The sequence below is a fragment of the Elaeis guineensis genome, chromosome 14 (genome assembly GCF_000442705.2).
Source record: "Elaeis guineensis isolate ETL-2024a chromosome 14, EG11, whole genome shotgun sequence".
NCBI lineage: Eukaryota > Viridiplantae > Streptophyta > Magnoliopsida > Arecales > Arecaceae > Elaeis > Elaeis guineensis.
In genome coordinates, this window is record NC_026006.2 from 46,347,080 (window position 1) to 46,359,355 (window position 12,276).

Here is a 12,276-nt window from a genome sequence, read left to right on the forward strand (position 1 = left end):
ATTAAGCATGATTATTTAAGGCCTCAGAATTTTCAGTGCTAGAATTTGGCAGTAGTCATGTATGGTGCATGTAGCATATATATATATATATATATATATATATATATATATATATATATATATATATATATATATATATATATATATATATATATATGAGAGAGAGAGAGAATCAGATTAAAATTAGATCGATCAGATCTAGATTCAATTCGATCGCATCAAAACTCTATAACAGAGATTTTATATCAATTATTCAAGTCATTGAAAAAGTCTTTAAATCATATGATTTTTTATGTGCAAGTAGTTTTGAGGTAGTTGATCACATTCAATGATTTGAATCATCGATGTAGAACTTTTATTGTCCATTTTTTATATATGATCAGGTCCGAACCCAAATCTGATTGACCTTATCCAACCCTAACGATTTAATAGTTGATGTGAAACTTTTGTAAAATCTTTCTTGCTTCTTTCCCCCTTGTAGCTAGAGTTTCTATTTTCCATTTCATCCGTTATTTTTTACCACCACCACCTCTCTTGCCACCTCCTATGCCACCATCAATACCTCCACCACTATCATCATCAACTCTAAAATCTCTATCATAACCACTACCATCAAGACTGCCTCCACCACTACCATCAAAATCACTGCCACCACCCTCATGACGCTCGATAAGTAAGCCATTTTTATGGAGTATATACTACTGGAGATAAATCTCTTTTACATAGTAGTCCATCGAAGTTATAAAACTCTTTTAACCATACTAAGTCTACATGCTTGTCTTCTCCCTAAATACCTAAAAAAAGAGGTACAAATGGTGGGGGTTTTGGAGAAGATAGTATTGAGAGAAATGAAGGAAAATGGGAAGTAGAAATCCTAATTAGAAAAGGAGAAAAAGGAGAAAAAAAAAGTTTAAATCCTAACTAGAAGATGAGAAAAAGAAAAAGGAGTTTAAACCTAGTTAGAAGAGAAAAAAAAGTGAGAAGTTTAGGATTCCATATCAGCTAGTTCTCTACCATATTCTCCATCTTTATTTAAGGCATCCTCCACTCCACTTTTGAGTTTTGAGGGCCACCAACGATCATCAACCACTACTATCCTTTTGCTCTCTTTTTTTTTTTCTCTTGATATTCGATTTCTTGTCATTGTGGTCCCCGGAAACCGAGGCTGGAGAACACAGCTAGAGCTAAAGTAAAGCCCTGGTCTTCATCCCTTTTGCTTTCTCTTCTTTTGAAGGCCTTAAACCACTATCGCTGGCCAAGAAATCAGTCAGAAATTGATTGAAAAAACTCTTTCACCATCCTTACTTTATATTTTTTTTCATTTATCTAGCCATTGGTGCCGCCAACTCTTGATGCTAACATTCCTTTGACCCTCCAAAGCAAAATGATGGCCTTCGGTGCCAATGGCCAAAATAAGAGAAGGCCCTAGTTCTCTTATTTTTCAAGTATTTTCTCATGATTTCTTATCGATCAGTCATCAGCTAAGCCCTCTAGCATGATCCCTGATGATCGTAACCTCTCTTTTCTCTTCTTAGAAGGATGAGGACTCTTTCTTATTGTTCTCTTTTTTATTTCTCTCTCTAAAAAGATTCACAGATTTTGGTGCAAAGTCTCATATCCCTACCCCATGGACCCAAGTTGACCCTACCAAAAGGCCATAAACCGCTTTAGTGCGTGGGCACCCTATTGGACCGATCACCTTGGCTCTTGTTGAGAGTCCTTAGAACCCACTATTGATGAATCCCATCAAACAATTTTGGCTTTAATCGAAATCTGCATTTCATGATTCATTGATCGAGTCTTTTAGATCTGACCTATCTAGAGCTACCAAGGCTATTATTTGACCAACCATCCTCTTTTTTTATTATTTTAATACTATTAAAATTATTGAATATGAATTAATTATGGTTTTAATATTTTTAAACTATGATATAACTAATAGTAAAGAACGATTCATGATTTTATTTGTACAATTACTTGGAATCATGAAATATTGATGATTTATGATGCATGATTGATTATGACTTATTTTGTCATAATGTACTATCAAATATTTTGTTTTGCAATGAAAATTATTTTCTCTAAATGATGCATTGATCATATTAAATATATGCTTGATCCAGTAAGAAAGTATAAGTTTTACTTACTGAGCTATATAGCTAATCTCTCTCTGTTTTTCTTTTTTCAAATGAATAGGGTAATTAAGAATGAAAAAATGTTTCAGACTTAGAATTTGCACTAGCAAATTTGATAATTTTGTAGCAAAATTTTAATTCTTTAATTGACTATGAATTCATAGTTGATGGTTTTATGAATTTAAGGTTATGGACTTTGACATTTAAATTTAGATTTAGATGCTCTAAATTAATTTTTATTTAAGTTTTTGATGGATGATGATTTGGACTTTTTATTTTATTTGAGATTATGATTGCTGGCTTTATGTTATCCTCGATTATATCTCTCGATAGTATGATCATGTTATGTTCTAAATTTGGAGCGCGATAGATATAACAAAGAATGACAATCAAATTGACAAAGTTCCTCCATTTGTTTGAGAAAAAGAATGACATTGTAAATTGAATATTTTATTACTTTATAACCAAATTACAATAAGAAAAGACTAGATGCTTTCCATTTTTTTTGTTACATTACGCTAGAAAGACTAGATGCCTTTCTAGATGCGTCACTTTAGAAAGTAAGTTTACAAGTAAGATAAGGCACATTGCGCTGGAAGGTAGGACGAATACCGAGCAGCTTTAATCGATCAGTCAGTCTGGATATATCACTGTCAAGAAAGACAAATATCACTCCAAAGAACTCAGAGAGGATCAATAAGTTGTAGTTGATGCATACCATTTCTACAGACAAAGTGTGTAGGAAGAGCAACACATGCAAGACTTCGTAACAGGGAAAAGTCAGAAGGACATGACTACAGTTCAAGGAAATCCCTTCCTTTTGGATGACAAGTTTCTGACCCTGGGAATGCAGATATATCTGTTCTTGCTTTATGTGAAACCATTAGTAAAGCTTTTCTGCTGGTATCACTTGCTTCATTAGTTGCTACAGCATCGGACTAATCAGATTTTTTGAAAGACTAGCAATCATTAACAAACCCAATAATAAAATGCAACTAATTTTAGGTAATTGATGCAAATAACATTTAACTTACATTACACAAGTCTTTGATGTGCACGATGATGATCGTTATATCATCAGTTCGACTGCTATGGTCTAACCATAATTTGTAAGATTCTGCAGCAATCGCAGAGCAGGCATCTCGGGGATCTGGGTATCTCAACACCTGCAGTAAAGGATAGACCACAAAGATTCAGCATATCAATGGAAACTCAAATTGATATGGCACTCATCCTAAGAAATATTGACATTTAAGGCACATGCCAAGAAGCCTAAATTCTTCATTACAGTCATCAGCTGAGTGAAGTTTGTGGTGCTTCCCTTGAAGCAGCAACATGAGATCCTTGTTGCATTTAGGTAGTTAAGCTATATGAATAGATAAGTGGTTAGTGAATGATTAATAAAATACATTGAATTTTGGGATTATATAAGAACTAAAGTATATTTTATCTTTTAATCGATGGTGGAAATGTAGTGGCAAGTAGTGGTTGCAAATACAATATGGTTGCATTCGAATACCCTGTGGGCTTCCAGCTTATGCACTCTTGCATGCACATCTTAAGATTGCTGCCTTCAAAGGCCATGTCCTTTCTCTAGAACTGCTCATTAGACTGCAACATTTTCCAGCAATCCTGTTGCCTGTAGCTGCTGAAGAAGCTAGTAGATCTTGACGAGGTCATGGTGCTGTCCTTTGTTTTCTCTTGAGCACTCCAGACATGATCTTTGACCACCAGAAAGAAGCAAATGACCTATTCTCTCTCCTAACTCTTCTTGATCAGAGACGGTGACTTGAAACATCATTTCTAGTAATTCTCAGTCATTGGTCTATTCAAAAGCTCAAACCATTGATGGAAAGGAGTTTTATACCCAAATTCCACCTTCAAATGATCCTCTATCCTTTTTTGAAAACTCTCATCTTTGAGGAACCAGCCAGCCATCCCGACCACTCAAGTTATTGAATTAAGGAAGCGTTAATTGGATGGGCTCCATAAAGAAAGGCCCCATCAGGAAGCGAGTTATTGTTCACCATCAGTTGAATATTTTAAGCTCTCAACAATAAAATAGAATCATCCTAAATACCATCATTCTGCGGGAAAGGGTCATTGTCTTGTGTTCAGAGAGGGCATATGGATACCTCTTCTTTGTCAGTAGCTTATATTATGCACCTATTATAACTTAATAAATAAAATGTGATTGTATCATGCATCTATTACAACTTAATAAATAAAATGTGGGAAGGGGTGGGGGGAGTGCTTTACTCCTCTCACTAGGGCTAAAAATGATTCGATCGATTCGGTTTTAAGTGATCTTTTAAAATCAAACTGACATTTCGATTTGAGAGGTTCTTAAAACCAAATATTTAACTAAACACAATCGATTTTTTCAATTCGATTTTGTATCGGTTCGGTTTATTTATATAGCTTTCCCAAGTATTTGAACAGTTTGAACGATTTTTCGGCTTAGGTGGGTTGTCAATTTGATTTCTATGTTTTGTTCCTTTATTATGGTCTATAATCAAGTCTAATTTGATCCAAATTGGATTGAAATAGAATCAAATAGATATTTCAGAGTTTTAATTCATATAAAGTACATAGTCCAACTTTAAACAAACATGTAACATGAGTGTATATATAAATATATAAAATGATAGTATTTTAATTTCGGTTTGTTGGTTCGGTTCGATTTCAATGGATTACATAAATCGACAAACCAATAATCAAATCGAAATATCGATTTTTCTATTTTATTCAATCGAACCGAACCAATTAAACCGCCAAACCATCATATTTGGTTTGGTTCGGATCAGATTAGACGGTTTAGATGGTTTGAACAAAATTTTTTACACCCCTATCCCTCACTTACATTTGCAAAAAAAAAAAAAATATTTCTGGCAATTTTTCTGTCATCTTTCAAGGATGTTATGATTTATCCATCGAGAAATTCTAAGTACACATTCTAGAGAATTTGATGGTTGTGGGCAGAAGAAACTAGCTAGTCTTGTCGATGGTTCCCTCATGGGTTAATCTAGAGGCTGAAAAGATTGAAGAAATAGATGGGAGAAGAGATACGATGATCTCATATGCTTGATTGAACCTACAATAGATGCAGATTGACATAAACTTTCAATCTGAAAATTCATATTAAATATAAGTTTATTTCAGATTGTTTGGCAAAAAAATCAGCTAAGAGAAGCACTTTTGTACTCCCGAAAGCAATTGTTTCCATGATCCAGAGCAATTCCTGTATGGAGCATGTAACTCATGTGTTCAGGACAAAAAGGAGAGATATATAGAAAGAAAGAGAAAACAATATTCATTATTGTTCACCAAAGCTGATTAACCTTTGTCCCTCTATAGCTAAAGCCACAATAGTAGTTACAAACTAGCATATAACCCATATGATGCGTAAGGTACAGTTTTTCTCTCTTTTTTCAGCTATTTTTAAAATGCAATATAGAATAGATATAATAAAATAAATAACAAAAATAGAATATAATATAGTAGATATAAGAGCCTAATTATTTTTTAAAATAAATTTTAATATTAATATCATGGCACAAAATTCTAAGAATATATATATATATATATATACCTATCGATATTGTAAAAACATATATTACTATAAAATAATAAGGTCATGATCCTACCTACATATAATAAGCAATAGAAAAGTATTGCATCTAAGAGATATGTAAATATAATAAAGTGGGCTCATTAGTGGTTCTACTTTCACTTTTAAGTAAGATGATAATCATAAAAATATAATAGAAATTAATAAATAATAGTATAATCTAATGATTTGTGCAAGATAGGGCTAGATACAGAACTAATGAAAAGTATTTTTCATTAATATCAGCATACATTAAGAAAATATGATTAGTAATAATACCATTAATTTCTAGACTAATTTAGTAGTACTAATAAAAGTTTTTTTTTTATTTACCATAGTTTAATAAGCTAATAAACTTCTTATTAAAGAACTATATTAAATGACTCTACTTATTATCCAAAATAAAGAGCTATGTTAATGATGTTATTAATATGGGTATCCTCTAGAGCCTTTCATTAATATTTGTATACATCAAGAAAACATGATTATTAGTAAACCATTAATTTTGAGACTAATTTAATAGTAAAAATAAAAGTTTTTTTGCTTAATATAGTCTGATAAGCTAATAAAATTCTTATTAAAGAGCCATATTAAATAACTATGCTTACCATCCAAAATAAGGGGTAAAAGTTTTTCATTTAATGTCGTTTAAATATATTATTAAAGAATCATATTAAGTATAGTAAACTAGACAAAAATCTTCATTTTATATTTCAAATTAAAAGTAGCTCTCTACTTGAATTTAAATTAAAAGTAGCTCCCCATTGCAAACATAAATTAAAAGCAACTCCCTATTTCTAATTGAAATAACCGTTATATCCTTATATCCCTATATGGTTATACAATAAGACAATATTGTTGTATGATAACGCAGTACTGATTTATAATAAGACAGTACTATCTTCTAATATTGCAGTATTATTTTATAATACGTAACACAGTATTGATTTATAATAAGGCAGTACTGTTTTCTAATATCGCAGTGTTGTTTTATAATACGGCAGTACTGTTTTATAATAAAATAATATTATTTTATAATAGTGTTATATTATAATAAGACAATATTGTTTTATAATAAGCTAGTACTATATTATAATAAGGAAGTACTGTTTTGTAATATTCTTATATCATAATAAGGTAGTATTATTTTACAACAAGCAATATTACTTTATAACAAGACTGTACTATTTTCTAATATCACAGTATTGTTTTAGTGTTGGTTTATAACTGTAGGAATAATTTGATCATTTATGCCAATTGGAGAGCTACTTTTAAGTGAAACTCAACTGGAGAACTATTTTTAAGTTTAAATTTAAATAAAAAATTTTTACTAGTTTACCCTATTAAGTAATTTTGCTTGCCATCCAAAATAAAAAGATATATTAATGATATTATTAATATGAGTATCCTCTTGGAGAGACAAATAGAGCCACCATTTTAGTGTGTGTGTGAGATGCATCAACTGCACATGTACCCAACTCAAATTCCCTTGCTTTCTATTCATTGTTGACATTTAACTTTTTATATCATTTTTTTAGCTTTTATGATTCAGAAATTCATTTGAATGAAAGAATTCAATCAACAAAGCTACTAAACCAGGAAACTATAAATTCAGTGAAACAGGAAGCAACTGCAAAACTAAAAGAAATCCTTTTGTTGTGAAAGCCGAAAAACCAACAGAGCCGTACCATATCCACCACATCCTGACTTGAGAGGAACTCGAAAACTCCGTCGCTCGCCGCAACAAAGAAGAGATGGTTCGGAGTGATCTTCACCGTCATGACCTCCGGCACGGCGATGGCGCCGATGCTCTCCACCATCGAGTCCCCGACACTCCTCGTCATCGCTAAACCGAACTCCAACTCATTCGGAAGCCACAGCCTCGGCGGGTCCCAAGCACTCTCCACCCCCCAGCTCTGAATTGCCGGATCCTTGAAGCCCTCCACCTGCTCGACGCTCAGCACCGTCGCCCCGCACCGCCGCACCCTCTCATACTCATCCTTCCGGAACGGCGTCTGATCACTCGACAAGTCCTCCGCCACCACCCCCTCCCCATTCCAGACGCCAGCGACCGCCCTCGAGTCGCCGACGTTCGCGACGAAAAGCGTGTCGCCACCGACGAGGACGGCGATCGCCGTCGTGCCGCTCATCGTGTCGTCGATCTCGCTGTCGTGGAGCTCGGAATTGGCGGCGAGGAAGGCGGAATTGAAGGACTTGATGGGGTCTTCGAGGAGGTGGGGGTCGCCGGCGAGGTGATCGAAGAGGCGGTCGCGGGCGAAGGCGGCGCACTGGGCGCCGAAATCGCCATGGCCGTCGAAGACGGCGAAGAGGTGGAGGTTCGGGTTGCTTTGGAGCTGGGTATTGATGGAGAGGGTGTCCTGGTTCTCGCGATCCGGGAAGTAGGGGTAGTGTCCGCGCTGGGAGAGGTAGGAGTACTGGAGGAGGAGGTGGTGGAAGGGGACGGCGGCGGAGCCCAGGGGGATGCCAGAGAGGAGGTGCCGGCGGTGGCCAAGGTCGCCTTCACGGGAGGCGCCGCCGGCGCTGGCCGTGGACGGGGGCTGGTCCCGGCAGCAGCACCGGCGGAAGCGAAGCCAGCAATGGCGTTGTACACAGCACATGATACAGCTTTCTTTTCGGGACTGATTTCGTTTCTCTCTTTCTTTTCACACCGAAAAAGAAAGCTAACGAGAATGAGGAGAACGAGGACGAGATGGAGAAAGGAGAATAAAAATTTATTCCTAGTTGCCAAAGGTTTGGGAGAAGGAAGAGACCATGGGTTTTCCATTTCTTCTGAAGTGGGGAAGGGAGGACCAGGAGAGAGGAGTGACGTTCCTATTCTTTGCTCCAAGAGCTATACACAGAATAAAAACAGTGCCCATGGATCAGGAAAAAGATGATTGTAGATTACTTTTACGAAGAAAAGGAAAGAAGAAGAGGAAGGAACAAGCAGTGCAGGCGTTAGTAGTGCTGGTTGAGTGTAATAATGCACATTAATTATTTTAAATAAAGAATTAGAGATAAATTTTTAACTTTATTTTCAATTTAAAAATAATTTTATCGATGAATTTTACATAAAAATAATTATTTATTTTAAATATAAATTAAAAATTATTATCTATTTTTGATTGAAATTATCTTTATACTCCTATATCCTTATATCTTTTAAATTATTGTAGTATTATATTATCATATACTTTTACAATAAGATAGTATTATATTATATTAATGTAGTATTCCTTTATAATAATGTAGTGTTGCTTTATTGTATTATATTAGTATAGTATTCCTTTACAATAAGGCAGTATTACATTATATTAGTGTAGTATTTTTTTATAATAATATAATATTATTTTATTGTATTATATTAGTGCAGTACTCTTTTACAATAAGGTAGCATTACATTATCGTAGTATAGTATTACTTTACAATAATACAATGTTGCTTTATAATAATATAGTATAATTTTATAATAGTGTAGTATTACTTTATAATAGTGCAGTATTATTTTATAATAGTGAAATAATATTTTATAGTAGTGCAGTATTGCTTTATAATAGTACAATATTATTTTATAATAGTATAGTATTGCTTCATAACTACAAAGTTAATTGGGTCATTTCATCTAATTTGAATAGCTACTTTTAAGTTATGTTTCAAATGAGAAGGATTTTTTACTTGAAATTTAAATGGATAGCTACTTTTAAGTTTGAACTCAATTGAGTATTTTTTATTAGTTTATCTTAATTTAAATTTATTAAAATATTTAACGGAGAGTAAATATATGATTTTTAATAAATGGTACAATATTCCAAGCCATAGGGAAGCATAGGACAAGTGCTGGTTTTTTGGTTCAAGGAGGTCTCTTAGTCATTGAAAGAAATTTGGAGAGTGATCTGAGATTTCTCCTACTTTCATTTGCCGAGTTCTTCTTTGTTTGAAAGCCAGACGGAAGAGTGAAAGGGGAGAGGTCACGCGCGGTGGAGGGAGGGGGTGACTCGGATGAGGAGACGGGGAAGCCCAAGGCGAGGATTGCTGTGAATTCTTTTGAATTGAATAATACTGACTATTGGAAATGTCTTTCAACAAGCAAATAAATTGGAGTTGGAGATCATAACTTCACAAGAAAAGAATATCCGGTCAAAGAGTCTTGGTGAAGTGGAGTATTTTAGTCTTCTTCTTTGTAAGATAAGGGAGTTTCATGAAGTCCTTTGGCAACAAGAAATCTTCTGGCATAAAAAATTCAGAGCATTGTGGCTATTGTCTTATAGTTTTTTACAAGATTTTTGGCCACTTTTAAAGAGGGATATTTCTGCTGCTGTTCGTGAAGTGCTTTCTGGTAGTTTCATGCCATCCCAAATTCCCAATGGAAAGTAACTTCCTGTGGTTCAATTAGAGAAAATCATGCATAAATTGATATCATTGGAGCAGAGTGCATTTGTTTATGGGCAGCAGATATCGGATAATATTTTAGTTGCTCAGGAAATTCTTCATTCTATGCAAATTGCCTCTAAGACTAATTCTTTGATAGTGATAAAGGCTGATATAGAATGGGCTTACGATCATATTTTAGGTTTCATGGGTGCTTTATTAAATGGATGATGATGTGTTATCTTGACCCTAGTTTCTCTATTTTGATTAATGGAGCTCCATCAACTGGATTTTCTTCTACTATTGGACTGCGACGGGCAACACTGTCACCCATTTTGTTTGTTTTATATATTGATATGTTAAGCCAAACGTTGCATAGAGCTATTGAGCGGGCCTATTGAAAGTGTTTGAGCTATCAAGAACTAGACCAAAAATATCATATCTCATGTTTGCTAATGATCTTCTCCTAACTATGAAATCAATCATTCGTAACGCCGACGCCGTAAAACATCTGATGATGGCTATATATTGTTCTCAATCCGGTCAAAATGTAGACATTGTAAAGTCAAAGTTATCCATCCATATTCAATGTCAAATTTCAGACATTCTTGAGGTTCATCCAGCCGTTGGTCCATTTGCTTATCTTGGAGTTCCTTTATCTAGTAGAAGACAAAGGAAATTGGATTTTGCATTTATGATTGACAAAATTCATGGTAATTTGAATGGTTGGAAGTGGAGATTTCTATCATAGGTAGGCCGGATCATTTTACTTTAGTTGGTTCGTGCTGTGGCTCCAAGCTATCTTAGTGTTACTGTTGCCTATTATTGACTGAATTCAAAAGATTTGTAAAGCTTTCTTTTGGGGTCACGAGATTGGTAAGCATGGAATTCATCTTAATTTTTTGGGTCGGTTTGAATATTTGAGAATCTTAATTTTGACTTGTTGTGGGCCAGACTTGTCAGACCCAAGTATAAGTTTCCTGGTTCGTGGGATTCTTATCATTGTAATTGACGATGTTCATCTATTTGGAGAGCCATTGCTAAGAAATCTTTTCAGTAAAACCTCTACTCGAAAAAGCATGGAAAAGCTATTTCCATTCTAATAGAAGTTACTTATGCAGAGATGAAAATGTCCATGCTAATTTGCATAATTCTCGTCATACTTACCAACACCTAATCCCTTTAACAATGTTCTAGTGCTCTCCACTTGATCCAACCGAGCTCCAATATTGTCTACCAAGACTCATCAAGGTTATTAGAAATAGAGTTGAGATATGCAATATAGACTCATCAAGTTTCTCCAAATATTTGAGTAAGAATCAAACAGCAAATGCATCTAAACTGCATAATCTGATTTGTTGACAAATACATGACCAATTTACTTTTATATTCTTCTTCTTCTTGAAAATTATGGTTCTCATTTCAAGAGAACATTAATATCTTGTCCTAGATTGCCATCCTAAGATGAGTTGGTAAGATTATAAATTGGCCAGTATGCTTAGTTTGAAGTAGGGGAAGAAAAGGTTTTTGTATTCCAAAGGGATTACTGAATCACTATGAATTTTCCATGTCTTGTCACACCCAATAGTATTTCTTTCATTTTCAAAAACCTATGATTAAGGATGGCAATGGATCGGTCCATACCCATATCCATCCCGCAAGTAAAAATCCCATATCGCTCTATACCCACCTCGGATCGTATCAGATTGGGTCAAATAGAGATACGGGTCATATCGGATCAGATATATGAGAGAGATCGGTTGGGTTGGATACATATAAATAATATAAAATTATTATAATTTTGAATAGAAAATATATATTAAGGTTATATCGGGTTGGGTATGGATCAGAGTACATCATTATTTGTACCTGACCAGAACTCATTTCAAATATTTTTTCTGAAACCCATACCTACCTCAGATTTCAGTTGGATTAAATAGAATCTGCCCTCTTCGAATCAGATCGGATTGAATCAAGTACCTGGTGGGTCAACTAAAATTACTACCTTCACTTATGGTTATCTGTTATTTATAGTAGAGGCTTTCTTAAATTCTTTGTAGATAGACCACTTCAGCACAGTCAGTAACATTAAACAACTAACTCAGTCTTTATATTGTACTTCTCTTAATACAAGAAAGTATTTAATATATATATTAATTAAAA

General features: G+C 34.4%; 1 protein-coding gene across 2 annotated transcripts; it reads right to left on the reverse strand.

The window, feature by feature from the left end:
- Window positions 1–2,632: 2,632 nt before the first annotated feature.
- Window positions 2,633–8,802, reverse strand: LOC105057865 (probable protein phosphatase 2C 35). Of its 2 annotated transcripts, XM_073248665.1 has the most exons (4): window positions 7,434–8,802; window positions 3,170–3,301; window positions 2,854–3,073; window positions 2,633–2,785 (listed from the first exon to the last, which is right to left on the reverse strand). In XM_073248665.1, exons 1-3 carry the CDS (start codon window positions 8,361–8,363, stop codon window positions 2,930–2,932), a joined length of 1,206 nt encoding a protein of 401 aa, XP_073104766.1. In that variant the 5' UTR covers window positions 8,364–8,802; the 3' UTR covers window positions 2,633–2,785; window positions 2,854–2,929. The 2 variants fall into 2 exon arrangements, with proteins under 2 accessions (XP_073104766.1, XP_019710384.1); XM_019854825.3 differs by lacking the exon at window positions 2,854–3,073.
- Between the last annotated feature and the right edge of the window lie 3,474 nt (window positions 8,803–12,276).

Coding starts and splice junctions, on each gene's coding strand:
- LOC105057865 (XM_073248665.1), bottom strand. CDS start 8,363: ATGTGCTGTGTACAACGCCATTGCTGGCTTCGCTTCCGCCGGTGCTGC. Junction 3,302..7,433: donor GTCAGGATGTGGTGGATATG/GTACGGCTCTGT, acceptor CCTTTACTGCAG/GTGTTGAGATACCCAGATCC. Junction 3,074..3,169: donor ACATCAAAGACTTGTGTAAT/GTAAGTTAAATG, acceptor AAATCTGATTAG/TCCGATGCTGTAGCAACTAA.